The sequence below is a fragment of the Linderina pennispora genome, assembly GCF_002104995.1.
Source record: "Linderina pennispora strain ATCC 12442 chromosome Unknown DL89scaffold_2, whole genome shotgun sequence".
Taxonomy (NCBI): Eukaryota; Fungi; Kickxellomycota; class Kickxellomycetes; order Kickxellales; family Kickxellaceae; genus Linderina; species Linderina pennispora.
Genome location: NW_024468250.1, coordinates 407594 through 423775, shown reverse-complemented (window position 1 = coordinate 423775; position 16182 = coordinate 407594). Strand labels below are relative to the sequence as shown.

Here is a 16182-nt window from a genome sequence, read left to right as displayed (position 1 = left end):
TCGATGCCTCCTGCTCCCGCATATGCTTCGGTGCCTCCTGCTCCGGCACCCGCACCTCCAGCACCGGCTCCTGCATACTCTAAGCCTGCACCCGTCTATGGCAAACCTGCACGCGTATTCTCGAAGCCGGCTGCCGCTATCCCTAGGCCAGCTCACACCCCCCCAAAGCCGATGCCTGTGTTTGGTAGGCCTGCTCGTGCATACCCGAAGCCATACCCTGCACCCTCTTACCCGAGGCCTGCACCTGCCGCTCCAAAGCCCGCCCCGGCGCCTGCCTATAAAGCACCCGCATACTCAGCTGCCCCGAAGCCTGCACAGCCCCAGGTAACGCACATGTCTACTGTGACGACACGGACCGTTATCAACTATGCCACAGTCATTGTTGCGTCGGTGGAGCCCCAAACCACCACCATCAACAACTTTGTCACACCAACTCCTGCCGGCTGCTCGTCACAACCAGGACCCTCATCATACCCATCAATAGGGTACCCGGGATCACCTAGCGGACACTAAGTGTATATTTCCATATGCGCTGCTAACACTCCTCCCTTCTCTTTTTCTCCCATCCCTTCCACCTCTATCTCGCTACCCCATTTATGCCTTTAAAATCCTATCCTATAAACAGGCACATTTTTGTTGGCTGTTGTTTTAACTTGTTCCCACCCTAGTCTTGTAGCCAAAAAAAATATACCATTGCAGTTTCAATGTTGCGCCCTATACGAGCTAAAACCGGCAACGCCTGTGATAAGCGGTAGTATCGCATTTCGATCAGAAAAGGATGCACTGCTGGCAGATGAAACATATGCAGGCAGTAGCAGGTCTATATTTGAGCCTAGACTTGCTCAGCGCTGTCGGATCCCAACAGTGCCAGGCTTGGTTTACCACCTTACTCTATGGTCCATGGGTGCTCGGCATTGTTTCCCTGTTCTTCTCGCTCAGCCGCTTCCTGTACAACGTTTAACCAGCCTCTATATATCTGCTTTAAAAATGGTGTTCGACAGTAAATTCATGTATGCAGCATTCCTGGCGTGTGTGTGGCTGCCAGCCGCATCAACAGGCCGCCACCTGCCCCCTGGAAAGCAGCAGTCTGTTGTTCTGCGCTCCATCGATACAGACAGCAGACTTACCGAGCAATGTCTGATTGGCGAGAAGGACCTTGCGCGAAACATGTCGTATCCTCAGTTTAGTACACACCAGCTGCAATCTATGGCTGAAGCAGCAGTCTCTGGCACAAAGGATAAGGCAGAGGACGCACAGACAACAGGCGGACTCCGCCAAGTGCTCGAACTCGTGCTGAAGACCAACGCCAACGGATTCTTCTACATGCACCACTATCCGTAATGCATTTTGCATGAAGCAGAAACCGGTTGGTCCTGGTGTGAAGATGGCAAGTGAGTCGGGATCGACGCGTACAGGACTGCTTTTTTCTCCTGTTTCGTCGTCTCAGTCAGGCCAAGCTGGCAGTTTCTTACAGGCTCGGGCGAGCCCTTGGGGCCCGGGGCAAAGGACTGTGCGCATGCATCGTGGGAAGGCAGATCGGCAGCTCGACTTTAGGAACTTGTGTGGCTCACGAGAGGGGCAAAAGTATTCGCCAGCTGTGATCAACCGCTCATTATCCGTCCAAACATTTCGGGGCGCGGCGGGCTGCTCCTTGCAGGGCAATTGACCCCCACACCTCGAAGGACGCAGTCTAATTCAGGTACTCAGCTCCTGCCCACCACCGCCACCCGCCTGCTCCTTCCTGCTCTTCACTTCCAGCAACTTTTCTTTCTCTAAGGCATTTTCCTTCAAAACAAATTTTTGCAAATGACCCAGACTGAGCAGACCGCCAGCACACTGCCGCTGTGGACGCCACGCGACCCGCAGTTGACCACGACGCACAAGTTCAGGGAGTTCGTTAACGCCAAGCGCCACCTCTCGCTGGCCACGTACCAGGATCTGGACCAGTGGTCTGTGACAGAGATCGAGGCGTTCTGGAGCGACGTGTGGGAGTTTACCGGCACCAAGGCCAGTGCTCCGTACTTGCAGGTGCTGGAGCCCAACAAGACCATGGACCAGATCCCCAAGTGGTTCGAGGGTGCACGACTCAACTACGCTGAGAATGTGCTGGACGGCCGCGAGGCAGAGGAGCGCACGGCGATCTATGCGTTCGGAGAGGGTCGCCAGCTTACAAAGTGGTCGTTCAGAGAGGTGTATGAGAAGGTACGGGTGCTGGCATCGGCTATGCGCAACGCAGGCGTGAGCCAGGGAGACCGGGTCGCCGGCTATGTGCCCAATGTCGCTGAGACCGTTGTGGCGATGCTGGCGGCAGCGAGTATTGGCGCTATCTGGAGGTAAGTCGCTGCTTTCATGTGACGCGGACATATGTTTCATCCCTGTGTGATCGCTGGTGCCTCGGGAGAGATGACTCAGAGGATGCACACTGGCCCTACTGGCCAAGCGCAGATGAACTCGACAAGTAACTGGAGCAGGGCAGATCGGACATGAGATAATCGGACTCATCTGATTTTGATTTCTACCTGTTGTTTAGCTCGACATCGCTTGATTTCGGCGTAACCGCCGTGCTGGACCGGTTCGCGCAGATCGAGCCCAAGCTTCTGTTCTCGACCGACGCCACGGGCTACAACGGCAAGGTGTTCTCGCACATTGACAAGCTCGCGGGCGTAGCCGCTGGTCTGCGGTCGGTTAAGAGGGTTATCGTCATCCCCTTCGGCGACAACGTGGAGCGCGACACGACCTCGGTTCCGAACGCATGCTCATGGGACTCATTCCTAGCTACGGCCAGCGACGGCGCCCCGCTCGAGTTTGCCCAGCTGCCGTTCTACCACCCGCTGTATATTCTGTTCTCGTCGGGAACCACAGGCAAGCCCAAGTGCCTGGTGCACTCGGCAGGCGGCATGCTTCTTCAGCACCGCAAAGAGCACCAAATTTCTCAGGACATGGGCGACAGCGACATCATGTTCTACTACACGACTACAGGCTGGATGATGTGGAACTGGCTGGTGGGTGCTCTGTCGGTGGGAACAGCGATTGTCACCTACGAGGGCTCGCCGTTCAAGCCGTGCGCCGGTGCACTGTGGGATCTGGTGGACCAGCTGGGGATCACCGCATTTGGCACATCAGCCAAGTACATCCAAACGCTGGAAGACATCGGCTACAGGCCCAAGGAGCACCACAAGCTGGACACGCTCAAGGCAATCTACTCTACAGCCTCCCCACTGAAGCCCAACAGCTACGACTTTGTGTACACGCACATCAAGAGCGACTTGTGTCTGAGCTCAATCACTGGCGGCACCGACATTTGCTCGCTGTTCTGCGGTGCCAACACTGCGCTGCCTGTATACCGCGGTGCTGTGCAGTGCCGTGGACTCGGTATGGCTGTTGAGTCGTGGGTCGATGACCGCAAGCCCGTGCTGGACCATCCAGGCGATCTCGTGTGTGTGCGGCCGTTCCCTTGCATGCCTGTGTTCTTCTGGGGCGATGAATCAGGCGAGCGGTACCGTAAGGCGTACTTTGGCAACTACCCGCAGATCTGGTACCATGGCGACTTTGTTATTATCGAGTCGAAGACTGGCAGCGTGCACATGCTTGGCCGCAGCGATGGTACATTGAACCCTGCCGGTGTGCGGTTTGGCAGTTCCGAGCTGTACAACATTGTCGATACCTACCCGGAGGTTGCTGATTCGCTGGTGGTTGGTCAGCGCCAGGGCGTCGACGAACGCGTGCTGATGTTTTTGCAGATGGCTGACGGCCACGAGTTCAATGATGAGATCGTCAAGCGCATCGCTGCCCAGATCCGCCAGCAGCTGTCGCCGCGCCATGTGCCGGCTGTAGTCCTGCCAGTCACCGGCATCCCATACACAGTCAACGGCAAGAAGGTCGAAATCGCCGTCAAAAAGCTCGTCAGTGACCTCTACCGTGTCGCTCAGGTTGAGAGTGCCGAAGAGGCTGTGCGCAGTGTCACCATCGATGAGAAGACAACCTCAACACTGGCTAATCCTGAGACCCTGCAGCAGTTCTATAACATGCCAAAGCTCCTCCAGTAGACAGTTTTATATTGAAATTAATAGCTAGGCCCGGAATGTGGTAGACACAACCAGAGGGAAGCTCTTGTGCGGGCCGACCCACCATTTGCGACCGACGTTAGTCCACCAGCGCACAGCTGATATGCAGATGCACACGGATATTGGTGTCGAGCTGCCCAAACTGTACCGCCAGCTGTGGCATGGGCACAGCACACCCACATTCAAAGAATGTGCCCTTGAGCGGCGCCATGCACCTGGATCGCCTGCTCCCAGCAGATCTCTGGTCGGGTCCTGCATGTCGACTGCCGGCTGCCGGCTCTGCGCGATGGCTGTGTGCTGTGCGTAGGTTTCGAGATCACCGTCGCCAGTGTTCAGCGGTTGCTGTGCAAGCCATACTGCTACACATACGCCTTGCAACCTGCCAGCCAGCCCGAGGATGTTATCAACAAACCCTTCAACTGCCAGATGGAACTCGCTACCGGCAAGCACAGCACGAGCAGAATCGCCTGTCTCGAGTGTGGGGCGCGTCGATATTGCGATCTGAGGGTTTGCTGACTCCACGAAGAACGAAGGGCCAAGAGCCAGCATTGGCATGTCCACATGAGTACCTCCTGCAATGGCACTGCCCAGGGCGCTCTGCACGCGTCGCAACCATGCCAATGTCGTCCTGTCGATCTGCATAAACGAACACAGAATCGCATCCGCCTCAGTTGCCACAGTTAGTAGCCGCCGGCTGAGTGCCTTCTTGGCATGTGCTGCCAGCGGCATCGGCAGTTTTTCGTAGGCGTGTGTGATCCAGTTGTTCATTGCTTGGACAAAGTCTCCCTGCAACTGCACAAGGAACGACTGGTACTGCCTCCCCACGCCCTTGTTGTTGAGAGCACTGAGGGAGTTCAGCGCACGGTCATTCCATAGCTGATGCGTCTGGTGGTCGTCAGCATGGGACTCGGCTTTGGCAATGCTGTGCACACAGTCGATGTGCTCGCGCTGGCGGCTGCTCAGCTGCTCAGCTGGCAATGCACTGACGAACTCACTCAGTGTTGCCCATGCACTCACCGATGCCAGCAGGGTGATTATCCGCTGGGCGACATATGCTGGTGGCCCGCTGTTGCGATAGGATAGTGGCAGCTGCGATCTGGGTTAGCTCGGACCACCTCTCGATCATTCGCAGCCCGGGCATTCCACTCCCTCGTTCGGCATACGGTGCTGTATGAGCCTGGAAGCACAAGATAGCAGCTGTCGACAGCCACGCTGCACGCACCTTTCCCGGGCTCGAGACCATCAGCCCCTTGCTCCAATGTGCTGGCAAGCCAGCTGATTCGATCTAGCAGCACCAGCTCGATTTCGTCTATCGTCGTGCTCTCCGCGGCAATTGCTAAGACTGTGTGATGCATGGCTTGGCTCGTAGTCGTCAACATATCATCCAGCGCGCCTAAAATTGCGACAGCTTGTGCCCATCGACGCTGCCCACTTCCAGGTCGTCTTCAGCAGCTGCTTCGTATATCTACCATGGACTGCCTGTCTGATTGGAACTCGCAATGGCTTTCCATGTTTTTACTATCAGATCGCTCGCCCGGATCTTGTCGTCGGTGCTGCCCCGAACCATGGCAACATTGAACAGCTAGCATTGTGCTCGCCGATAGCAGTTGCAGATGGACTGAACTCTGAAAAGGCATAAGGAGTTGTCGCATCATAATTGCTGTCAGCAGAGTCCAGGAGGTCCCAGGCAGACCTGTTGGCGACATACTGACCGCACAGGACACCAAAACTCCAGTTGTACATTGCATCGGTGAGCTCCCAACTGGTTCTACCATCACAGATCCCGTAGGTAGCCTCGATGCGTGCCAGCGCTAGAACCACCAGCCGTACATTGCTCAGATCCATATTGCCCAGAGTAGCGCCCATAAGTTTCTGTGCCGAATTGACCAGTCGTCTCCGCATGGCCTTCACCTGTGCTTCCTGCTCATCGGAGAGCATATCACTAGGTCTCCACTTCCCCAGGACGCCTAGTGCAGCGCGACCAAGTGGTCCTGCACCCGAATCGCCCAGGAGAGCCGAGAACGCAACCGCATCCTCTAGCGTCAGCCTGTTGTGCTGCTGCACAATCGCCCTCACTGTGGCCATCGCCGCCACACGCACAGCCGTCGGGCTGTCCTCTGCCAGTGCCCACCTACGGCAGTGCTCAAGCAGACTTGTGCTCAGCTGTAGGTTGCCTGCAGCGTGCTTAAGTGACAGAACGACCTGCGCACGCACCGAATCCGGCACACTCTCGTCAGATATTCTTGCCACTACCGTCTCCCACACAACCTCTAGGAGCTGTGGCGAATACTCCAACATGCACTCGGTTGTGCGCACTGCAGCCGCGATCTCCAACGGATGTGTTGACTGGTACCGAAGTAGCAGCCCGTGCTGTGCCTCGGTGTACTCTGCAAACACAATCGATGCACTCCCAATAGCCTGCAAGTGCCAGTACGCGCGCCACAGGGTCGTTCGAGTACAGCACAGTCAGGATCCGCTTCAGCAGCTCGTCGGTGTGCGTGACGCGCGGCAGGTGGTGGTGAGCGCGCTCAAACACCTGCACGATATGGTACCGGAGCGCATTTGTGCCGCCCCGAAACAAATCGCCCAGCTTGAGAAACGCCGAGGTCACTAGTGTCGGGAATGGAAACGTGTCGAGCAACTTCGGAAACTGCCCCAGGGCCCGCACCTGCTGTCCAGTTTGCGACGAGCGACACTCGGATTCGAGTGAGAACAGCTGCTTGAACGCCCAGTCCGACGACGCACCGCCCTCCGCAGGCTGAATTGCAAAATTCGAAAGGCTCATTGACATAAGAAGCGAACTGGAATGAGCTAAAAGAGAATGAAAACGCCCCACGTCACTGCTCCAAACAGAAAATGCCGAAAGCAGCACTTTTAGCAAATACGAGCCACCTCAAACATGGCAGGGTTTTGGATAGGCTCCTAGATCACGTGCAACCATGTGTGGAGCTCAGCCCAGGATCCGATCCAAACCAAAGAAAGAGCGTTTCAGAATATCTATTCACAACACAGAAGAACCCTGGCTACTATCTTGTGCGTACGCTACATACCTGCTCTTTGAGCAAAAGCACTGTTAGTTTTGTGTGGCACAGAAAACAGGGTCAATACAAAGTAGTATCTGTAGTCTCAGTAGGAACAATTGGGTTGCTATCCAAGTAGCAGCCCTCCATCATCCTTTTCTATAATAGTCGGCACACCATTTCGCATCATAGACACACAGCACTGGCCAGATGGTTCGGCATAGTTCAACGTCGTACCTTGAAAAATCTCAAAAGGCACAAAAACAAGCAAAAGGAGGTGAGAGAGATGCCTCCACTGCCAGCACCAGAAACCGCATTCTAAAGCCCCCTTACTCTTCTATTAAGCATTGTTGTGAAAAACCATCTGCAAATTTGATTCCAAGACGCCAGGCTAGAAGTGGCGCAGCAGCGTACCGCAACACAATCAGCAAATTATCATAGATGACATCCCACATCTCTCCTAAATATGGATATGAGCGGTTCTTTATGTGAAAATAACATGTAGCTCATGCTGGCACCAGGCCAAGGTAGTGGAACAGCACCGGAGAGACGAATGTTACAATGAAGCCAATGCCACTATAGATAGGCACGCGTGCGATGTTTTCGGCAGTGCACATCAGCGAGTGAGTGCCATATCTGCCCTGCTGGATACTGCGCTTTGACGGCACCACATACTGCATTACATTCGCATGGCCTTTGGATGTTGATTCTTGGCCATCCTGGCTCGGCTCGACATCAGTGGCTGCCTCAGAATCGAATCCCGCTGGCACTTCATCCTCTTGAACCAGGAAACCCTTGACAAGCTTGATGGCCATCGGCTTTGACGTTGCCTTCCATGCGACAATCGCACCAATGCACACTACACTGCGAATGAGATTCTGTGCCAGCGTCAGCGACGTGCTCCAGGCAATATGTGTGGGGTCAGGGTTTCCAATATGCGCCGATACAAGTGCGTAGGCCCAGCTGCCGACATAAACACCTGCAATAACCGACAGAGCACAGAATGTGTCGACACAGCACGGGCACAACTCGAGCGACCGTGGAATCGTCGACAGTGCCAAGTACAGGGCGCCGCAGATATACAGCGGGCCGCTCCACGACAGAATCAGTGAGTCCAGGACATCATTGCAGGCAATCAACACCAAGGCCTCGATTGTGCCGATTAGTGCGCCTCCAGCTACGTCAACAAACGAATGGAGCCCGCAGTAGATGCGGCCAAATACAATGCTCGCGCCAAACGCCCACAGCACGGAGATCCAGAGAACATGCACATTCCATGCGTGGTACATGAACCAGGTAGTATACATAATCGTGCCGACCACATATGTCGTGTGCGATGACGGGAACCCATACTCGAATGTGTGTGCAGGACTCCGCGTAATCTGCACCAGCGGCGGGCTGGCCGGCCGCGGCGCACTAATGTAGTCTTTGACAGCGCCGCTCAAGTACACCGACAGCAGGACAACATTGGTCACACCGCGTGCAAACGCTCCCAGTCCCAGTATGTGCAGGAACGGGAGCGCCAGGAAAAAGAACGCATGGTTGCCTAGCATGCCGGTCAGGATGAAGAATTTATCGAGCAGGGGCGTGCGCAGGCGCTGTTGGATGGAGGCGAGGATAGGTGTCTCCCATTCTACCTGCTTTACCATCCAGCGACGGAGCGTCTGGCGCCGCTGTGAGTACACCTGCTCGTATGCGTCCTCGGGAACCTGCTGGTGAACTGCGATCGAGCGGATAGCTGCGTCGTCTTCGTCGAGCTGGAACCGGGGGCCCATGGGTGTTTTGAATATTAAGCCGAGGAAGAGAGGAAGAGGAGAGCGAATTGAGCTAGCTAGCAGAGAGGCGAGAATAAAGAAACAAACGTGTTTAAATGTAAATAGCGGACAAGGACTGGCAAAAGAGGAGGAAAAAGCACAGGCGCAATCGCCAAGCGCAGTGGAAAATTTGTTGGGCTCGGCGGCAGTGTTCTTTGGCGTTTGGTAGCTAATGCTCGTGTTGTTTACGGCTTAGCAAACAGCCCATCTGGCAAAGACTGGGGGAGGAGACGATGTTTGCCAGCGGATGCGCCTCGATTTGACGACTTCTAGACCATAGCGGCCAAGAGCAGGGCCACCGTGGGCAAATGCATGGTTTTGTCTGTGCTCTTTTGCTGAACACCGGATATATCCGGCCACCGCAGCATGTGAAAGGCAAGATCTGTTAGCTACTCAGCTCTGCAGCGCTTGGAGCCCTGGACAGCGGCAGGCACATTTAAGAGTCCAGGATGCAACGCCTCTGCCAATCAGCAGAGCTCCTCAATCATGCACACGCCACCGGGAGCGCCAGATGAAGGGCGGTCCAGCAGCGGCAGACAGCTCAGAACGCCGATCTTGGCCCGCACACGACCATCGCAGGAGGGGTTCAATCCATGATCTCTGATCACTATGGAATCAGATTATTGCACTTTTTTTTTGTCAAGGCAAAAGCATGTATTTGCAAAAAAATCGTATTCGTGTCGGTTCCAATTGGCAGCGACAGGCTCGTCTCTCGCTTCTTTCCCCCTTCCTCATTGGCCTCCGTTACCTGTCCAGCACACACATAAGCGCACTTATTACTAGCGACAACCAAGAAGGGACAACAACATACGATGGACACAGCGTACATAGATGATCCGCTTGAGCTAGTCAAGCAGAAAGCAACGACAAGCGCGGCACTGTTCCCGGCGGCGGCAAGCGCCATTGACGGGCTATATCGCACAGGCGGGTCCTCCAAGGTGTCAGGCAGCAACCAGGTTTCTGCTGACAACTCAGGGCCAGGGAATCCAGATCGTGACGACTACCGACAGCAAGTGTCTGCGGTCGTGGACGTTCCCACCAAGCGTACGGTTCGCGTGCCCAGCCAAATACTACGGCAAATCGGGCTCTGATTCACTGGTCTACGTTGCTTTGCATGCTGGCGACGAAATCGGCCCTGACGAGCAAGGGTGCGTGGTGTGGCGGTGGACCGACAAGGGCATCGAGAGCGTCGGGCTCGAGGAGAAGATTTCGCACACACTGCCGCGGTCTGTGTTTGGTCTGGAGCCCAACATTACACGCGACGGACACCTGCTGGCGATCCACACTGACGGTACGATGGCACTGTTGAGCGCAGGGCTTGAGCCAATGTTTGAGCTTCCAGGGATCTGTGGCAGATAAGGACGCGCAGGTTGTTTGGTACCAGATGGTCGATGCGACACAGGGCATGCGGTCGTACCTGGATTCGCGTCCAGGTAGCCGAGTGGGTGTCGGGCGACTACCGGCTTGTGGTTGCATTGGTGCGGGCTCCTGACAGCGAGATCGAGGCCGCATTCTCATACTACGTCTCCTTGGTTGTGATCGATGGAGCTGAGCGCACCATTGCCGAGGTCGGCACGACACGGATCAACCCAAAGTTTGTGCCCACGCAGCCACTGGCATGTGCGTACGATGCCGAGATTGGCTCCCTGGCACTTCTGAGCGCCTCGGGCGTATTCTCGCAGCTGAGCCTCAGCCTTGGTAGCTCGGCACTCGACGATGCAATCCTGCTGCAGGCCCGCAAGGAAGTGTTGCTGCGCGGGTTTGTGCCCTGCGGCAAGACCGCCAGCGATGAGGACGTACCAATGACAAACATGTTAGTGAACTCGCAGGTGTCGCTAGTGTCGCTGACCGAGAAGTATGTGGCCATTGTTGGCACGCACAGCGTCATGTCGCATAACGCCAAGAGCCCATATGCAGCGGTCCTGACGCTCTGGGATCTGCAGTACGGTTGCTTGCACGCCGAGCAGGCGCTGTCGGTTAACCAGGCGTTCCTTGGTAACAAGGGCGACTCGGTACCGCGCCTTGTGTACCAGACGCAGCCTCTGAGCGCGCGCTTAACCGAGACGGGCTTGCCCAGCGACCAGATCTCGGTGGCAGTGGTGGTTTCGCACACAACCTCGCCCCACATTGCTTTCGGACACAGATGCCGAGTCGGCAAGGCACCAAGCCTGCGTCGCGCAGCAAGCGCTCGTTGGCTCTGGCTAACAGCAGCGTGGCCTGGGACGTGAGCACATTTGCCACATCCATGTTTTTGCCGCCTGTGACGCTGCTGGCTTCGCTGCGGCTCCAAAACAATCCAAAGTACTTTGTCGACCCTGAGCAGCAGACGCGCAGCGCCAGCAACGTGCACTCATCCAACATTCTGCTGCACGAAGAGCAGGAGCAAGGGCTGGGTGTTTTGCGCAGCGGCTGGGAGGCTATCGTCGACGGCACGGCCAAGGTGTCCGGCAGCCATGCTCAGGCGATTGAGCGCGCTCTGGACCAGATCACTGACCGGCGACTGACCACGCAGCAGAAGGAGAACGATGTTCTGCTGAAGTTGGCCAGCGTTGCTGATGACATCGACAGCGACCAGTACACGCAGCTGTTCATGGGCCATCTGGGCGTTGCGGCCAACGGCAGCGTCAATTCACAGGCGCCGACCTGGATCTCGGCACACCTGATGACGACAGTGATGCGCCGCTGCTTTGCCGAGCCCCTGGGCGCCCTGCGTGCTGCCCGCCGACCTGTGTTTGCCCCGCGCGTTATTGAGCTTATGCTTGTGAACTGCGGCCTGGCCAATGCACACGCTCCTGCACCCGGCCTGCTGCCGCACCTGACCGCCCGCGTCGATGCTGAAAACACAAAGATTTTGACGCAGAGCGACGCCTGGGACCTTGTCAACATTGCTCTGCGTCGCTGCCCCGATCTGCCTGAGGGCCAGGTCATTGGTGTGCTGCAGTTCCAGCTTGACCATTACACACAGTATCTGCCACAGCTGTTTGTCAGCTCCGAGGATGCGCAGATGGACGACGATCTAAAGAGAATCGAGAACGACATCGCGCTGGTGGTGGCTGCGATCGTGGAGATCTTGGGAGACCACGACGCCTTGCGTACTGCGCTGGCGGAGCTGTCTATGGACCACGTCGCCTGCATTGTGCGACTGCTGGTGGTCTGGATGGACTCGTGGACTAAGCTTGGTGCCAATGTCGAACTGGCTGCCAGTTCCAAGTTTGTGTCGACCACCACTGTGGACCGCCTGCGTGGACTGATCGATGCTGCCGACGCCGACGAAGACAGCAAGCTGTCGCCAGTCGCTCAGACTCTTTCTCAGGCCAGCTCGCAAAAGCCTGCATCATTGGATGGGGTCCCCTCTGTCGATGCCGCCCTGACTCTCTTCAAGCAGCCCGCAACCTGCCACTAACAAGGCCGGCAACGGCAGCAAGTCTTTGGCTCGCGAGCTGACACGCGACTGGGCACCGCAGCTGACCCTGCCTGAGTCCCTGGTAGGCGTGCCTGAGCTCAGCCGTGTCGTCGACTTTGTTTCGCTGTTCCTGGACGCCCATGTGCGGCGCATTCTGCTGACTAGCGACATGCATGTTTTGGTTGAGCAGCTGGCCGTCGCCACCAGCCAGGCCCTGGCTGTGTCTGAGCAGCTCCGGGTGCTGGCTGTGGGCTTGCTGCCGTTCAACATTATCTGGGAGGATCAGCAGGCTGAGCGCGTCGCCAAGGATCTGGAGCTGCAGCGGCGTGAGCTGGGCCTGGAGGAGATTGTCACGCGCAATGGCCTGACGCGCACTGAGATGGAGAGCCGCAGCAATTTGCCTGCGTCCAAGCTCAGGCCCCAGGGCGCCTGGCGAGGGCGGCGTGTACTGGGAGCGCGTGCAGAAGCTGGAGCGGTACCGCGTCGAGGTCATGCATTGGTAAAGCGGGCCTCAGTTCTCTTATGGATTTCTTTCTTTCATTTCAAAAATATAAGTGTCCAGTCTTCAGTTATTCCGGTCCATGCTCCTGGACCAAAAAACCGTCGAGTGGGCCGGCGTCGGCGTCGAATTCGAGCTCGCATAGCCCACCGGCTGGGGCGTCACAATATCGTCCTGCGCTTCGCTCTCGGAGTTGTCCAGGTGCTCCGGTAGCGTATAGATCGCACGCGAATTAAGGCCTCTGGGAGATCACCGACGAGCTGGTCGTCGATCCGTCATCGGTGGCACTGTCGATTCCCGGCCAGAAAGCGCCGCCGTCGCTGCCACGCTGCCTGCTGACGTGCCCTCCGACGCCATGCTGGACGGCGGCGAGCCCGCACTGACCTTACCGCCTACATGCGAGGCCTCTCGGTGGTGCGAACGTCGCTTTGGCCGCCGCTCGCTGGTGCGGAAGCTGCTCATGCCAGACGAATTCTTGCGCTGGCGGTCGCGTTTCGCCCGCTCCTGCTGTCTCCGCTTAGCAGCATCGCGCTTCCGGTAATATGTGGTGCGAAAGTCCCAGTACCCGTCGCGCAGCTGTCGCGGAACCTGAGGGGAAAAACGACATGTGCGATTCTGCCACTGCCGTTTGCTTCGCGGGCTGCTGGTCGGCGGTGTTGGTCATGGAGGTGCGTACAAGCGGACTGGCTTCGAAGCGCATCCGGAATTGGTGCATGACGCGGTTGCATTGCGCAGAGTATTTGATCGATTGCTAGGAACTTTGGGTTGCTGACAATGTGGTAAATGCAGTACGCCGACCCGCCGCTCAGCAGCTTGCAGGTGAACTTGTACGACTGCGTGCTGACAAAGCCAAACCATGCAAAGTACACCACCAGGATCCCGAATCCGACGATCTGGGCTACAGCACGGACACAATCGGTTAGAAAAAGCATCAACAGTTCCATATGCAAGATGTGTTTTTCTGGTCTGAGCCAAACATCCAGGCGACGACATCACTTTCCTGTGCGCGTGCATGCCAAGGATATCCGTAAGCAGCGGAGAATGCAACATGCCATCCCCCACCGCTCTCTCTTCCCAAGAAAGGCGGGCTTACCCAAGTAGCTGCGTTTCTTCTTTTGCAGCCGCCGGTAGTTTTGCTTCAGCCGCTCCTCGAATATCAACCAGTCTCTGTACACGTGTGGATCGACTGGCGCCCCTGTCCTTGCGCACTGTAGCACCGTCAGTCCGTGTGTGTGCTGCTGTCGTGGTGACGGCGTCGACGCATTGGCAGCTGCCTGGATATATGGTAGAAAGGCTGCCCGATGCTTTTGTCGTGGCGAACTGCCGTGCATACATGGTCGTCAGTTCCCCAGCTGTCAGCAGCGCTGAGGGCTTCGCTGGCTTACTGTACCGCCCTGTCGACGAGGGTCCAGCCGTATTAGTGATACTGCTGTTGGCTGAACTGAATGCGGTCGTGTGCAGCGACTCATTAGTGATAGAGGAAATAGGCGAATTGCTCATGGTGTGTATGTTGAAAAAGTACAAAGGTGTATAGAGGAGGAGGGTGAGGTAATATAGTCTGAGGGTGTTTGCACTAAGCGCTTTCCAAATTGACAACACGCATTTGCTCGGCTCAAAAGTCGGTTTGTGCGTGGGAGATAATGAATGATAAGGTCGAGGGCGGGCAGGAAGGTAGAGGCGGAGGGACTGGGAAAGGTAGAGGCAGGAGTGGTGGGATTTTAGAACGAGAAATGTGCTTGACGTTAGGAAACAAAACACACGCTCTGTGAACTCGCAAATCCCAGCCTACGACGTGGAGTATTCAGATGGCCACGAAGCGGCTTTCACGTGCCGTAGCAAGTATGCGGCACCTGCCACCGAGCCGCGACTCAAAACAGCCGCGAGCCGCAGCTTGCATCTGGTCTTTGCGCCGATTGCTGTGGGCTGGGCCCGATTTTCAAACCGCGCCTTGTCTCAGGCTCTTTTCCACAGAGTCTTTCTGAAACCAATTTTTCTTTTCTTTTCCCAAACTCAAAGTGAGTATACCTGTTCCGGCGATTTTTTCTCCTCCTCCAGCCAAAGATGAATCCCCTCATTAGACAACTAACCACCCGGACCCGCCCTGCCTCCTTGCGATTCCTCCATAGCACTCTTCAAACAATGGGCGTCCAGCGCGAGACCATTCAGGCCGGCGACGGCAAGACCTTCCCCAAGCCCGGCGACACCGTCACCATGCACTACACCGGCACGCTTGCTGATGGCACCAAGTTTGACTCGTCGCGCGACCGCAACCAGCCGTTTGTGTGCTCGATCGGCGTCGGACAGCTCATCAAGGGCTGGGACCAGGGTGTCCCGCAGATGACCGTTGGCGAGCGCGCCAAGCTCACCATCACCCCGGACTTTGGCTACGGTGCGCGCGGCGTCCCTGGTGTCATCCCGCCCAACGCGGACCTGATTTTCGACGTTGAGCTCATCCGTATCAACTAAACAGGCACATTACTGTCATTATCTGCTCTTCATTGTTGCGCAAATACATTGACGTAATCGGATAAGGGGATAGGCTGGCAGGCTTTCCAAATGAGTGAGGGAAATGGATTTATATGATCTGGCATTGGCGAGGCGGATCTGGGCAATGCCGCCATGAAGCTCCAGAGTGCCAGATGGGAGATGGCGGCAGGATTAGGCGGGCCGTGGTGATTTCGAACATCCACCAACCTGGATAGATTAGTAGATGTGCTCCACCGATCCGATGCCTGAAGATCTCCAGTCAGAAATGGCCAGAATCCAGCTATTTAGCAAGGCCTTCCAGCACATTTGGTCGTGCATAGCTTGCTGGAGTATGTTTAGAAAGTTTGACGGTTTTATCAGCAATTGGAAGTGGTCTTCTGGACAAGGCTACCATCCACTATTGTATAAAAAGCGCCCCTGATACAGCAACGCGCCCCTGTCCAACCACACACTAGTTGTCCCTAGCACCCTTGCATACTTGCTTCTTCTAGTTTCCGTGCAGTTACAGAATGGATGATAGAATTTGAACCGTTGTCTCGCAGACGTGGTTCCAGGTCGACGAGTCTGATTATAAAATGCTCACCTCCAGCTTCGATGCAGAGCCTGGCAACTGGACCACTGTTTTGAACAGCACCACCAACAGGCTGATGCTTATTGTCCGCGCACCTAACTTCACCAAGCTCTTTAACAGGAGCCAAGCGCTGGTCCATACCCTTCCCATTTGATAACTGGGAACTGGGAACTTGATGACTTTATCCGAACTTGACCCAACATATCATTGCTAATGATGACTGATACTTCCAGCATGCAGTACCTGCTCTCGAGCACACAAGAGTAGTGATCAAAATTCAGCCAGAAGCCCAAGGATATGAGAGCTGTTCTCAACTTAATCCAA

The 16182-nt window shown here is 56.1% G+C and overlaps 7 protein-coding genes across 7 annotated transcripts; 4 read left to right on the top strand and 3 right to left on the bottom strand.

Moving 5' to 3' along the window:
- Positions 1–1007: 1007 nt before the first annotated feature.
- On the top strand, positions 1008–1581 carry DL89DRAFT_265003 (uncharacterized protein; the record flags this gene model as incomplete). The annotated part of the gene is made up of 1 exon (XM_040886474.1): positions 1008–1581. A coding segment is annotated over one exon (334 nt), but the record flags the coding sequence as incomplete, so codon positions are not given.
- A 22-nt stretch (positions 1582–1603) lies between these two features.
- On the top strand, positions 1604–4086 carry DL89DRAFT_265002 (acetoacetate-CoA ligase). Its single transcript, XM_040886473.1, has 2 exons — positions 1604–2333; positions 2531–4086. The coding sequence occupies exons 1-2, from the start codon at positions 1807–1809 to the stop codon at positions 4044–4046; spliced, it is 2043 nt and encodes a 680-aa protein (XP_040746148.1). The 5' UTR covers positions 1604–1806; the 3' UTR covers positions 4047–4086.
- A 2421-nt stretch (positions 4087–6507) lies between these two features.
- Positions 6508–7352, bottom strand: DL89DRAFT_320570 (uncharacterized protein; the record flags this gene model as incomplete). The annotated part of the gene is made up of 2 exons (XM_040891217.1): positions 7322–7352; positions 6508–7114 (listed from the first exon to the last, which is right to left on the bottom strand). A coding segment is annotated over exon 2 (348 nt), but the record flags the coding sequence as incomplete, so codon positions are not given.
- A 529-nt stretch (positions 7353–7881) lies between these two features.
- DL89DRAFT_209709 (uncharacterized protein) lies at positions 7882–8784 on the bottom strand (the record flags this gene model as incomplete). The annotated part of the gene is made up of 1 exon (XM_040884169.1): positions 7882–8784. A coding segment is annotated over one exon (903 nt), but the record flags the coding sequence as incomplete, so codon positions are not given.
- Positions 8785–9710: 926 nt separating this feature from the next.
- Positions 9711–12866, top strand: DL89DRAFT_320569 (uncharacterized protein; the record flags this gene model as incomplete). Its single annotated transcript, XM_040891216.1, has 7 exons — positions 9711–9836; positions 9874–10202; positions 10234–10285; positions 10332–10994; positions 11042–12244; positions 12306–12650; positions 12739–12866. 7 exons carry the CDS (start codon positions 9711–9713, stop codon positions 12802–12804), a joined length of 2784 nt encoding a protein of 927 aa, XP_040746145.1. The 3' UTR covers positions 12805–12866.
- DL89DRAFT_264998 (uncharacterized protein) lies at positions 12595–14412 on the bottom strand. The gene is made up of 7 exons (XM_040886472.1): positions 14186–14412; positions 13894–14074; positions 13574–13698; positions 13423–13551; positions 13141–13388; positions 13054–13120; positions 12595–13004 (listed from the first exon to the last, which is right to left on the bottom strand). The coding sequence occupies exons 1-7, from the start codon at positions 14267–14269 to the stop codon at positions 12867–12869; spliced, it is 972 nt and encodes a 323-aa protein (XP_040746144.1). The 5' UTR covers positions 14270–14412; the 3' UTR covers positions 12595–12866.
- Positions 14413–14709: 297 nt separating this feature from the next.
- DL89DRAFT_82924 (FKBP-type peptidyl-prolyl cis-trans isomerase Fkh1) lies at positions 14710–15388 on the top strand. Its single transcript, XM_040892126.1, has 2 exons — positions 14710–14815; positions 14927–15388. Exon 2 carries the CDS (start codon positions 14940–14942, stop codon positions 15264–15266), a length of 327 nt encoding a protein of 108 aa, XP_040746143.1. The 5' UTR covers positions 14710–14815; positions 14927–14939; the 3' UTR covers positions 15267–15388.
- Positions 15389–16182: the final 794 nt, after the last annotated feature.

Coding starts and splice junctions, on each gene's coding strand:
- DL89DRAFT_265002 (XM_040886473.1), top strand. CDS start 1,807: ATGACCCAGACTGAGCAGACCGCCAGCACACTGCCGCTGTGGACGCCA. Junction 2,334..2,530: donor AGTATTGGCGCTATCTGGAG/GTAAGTCGCTGC, acceptor CCTGTTGTTTAG/CTCGACATCGCTTGATTTCG.
- DL89DRAFT_264998 (XM_040886472.1), bottom strand. CDS start 14,269: ATGAGTCGCTGCACACGACCGCATTCAGTTCAGCCAACAGCAGTATCA. Junction 14,075..14,185: donor CTCGTCGACAGGGCGGTACA/GTAAGCCAGCGA, acceptor CCATATATCCAG/GCAGCTGCCAATGCGTCGAC. Junction 13,389..13,422: donor AGCCCGCGAAGCAAACGGCA/GTGGCAGAATCG, acceptor TTTTCCCCTCAG/GTTCCGCGACAGCTGCGCGA.
- DL89DRAFT_82924 (XM_040892126.1), top strand. CDS start 14,940: ATGGGCGTCCAGCGCGAGACCATTCAGGCCGGCGACGGCAAGACCTTC.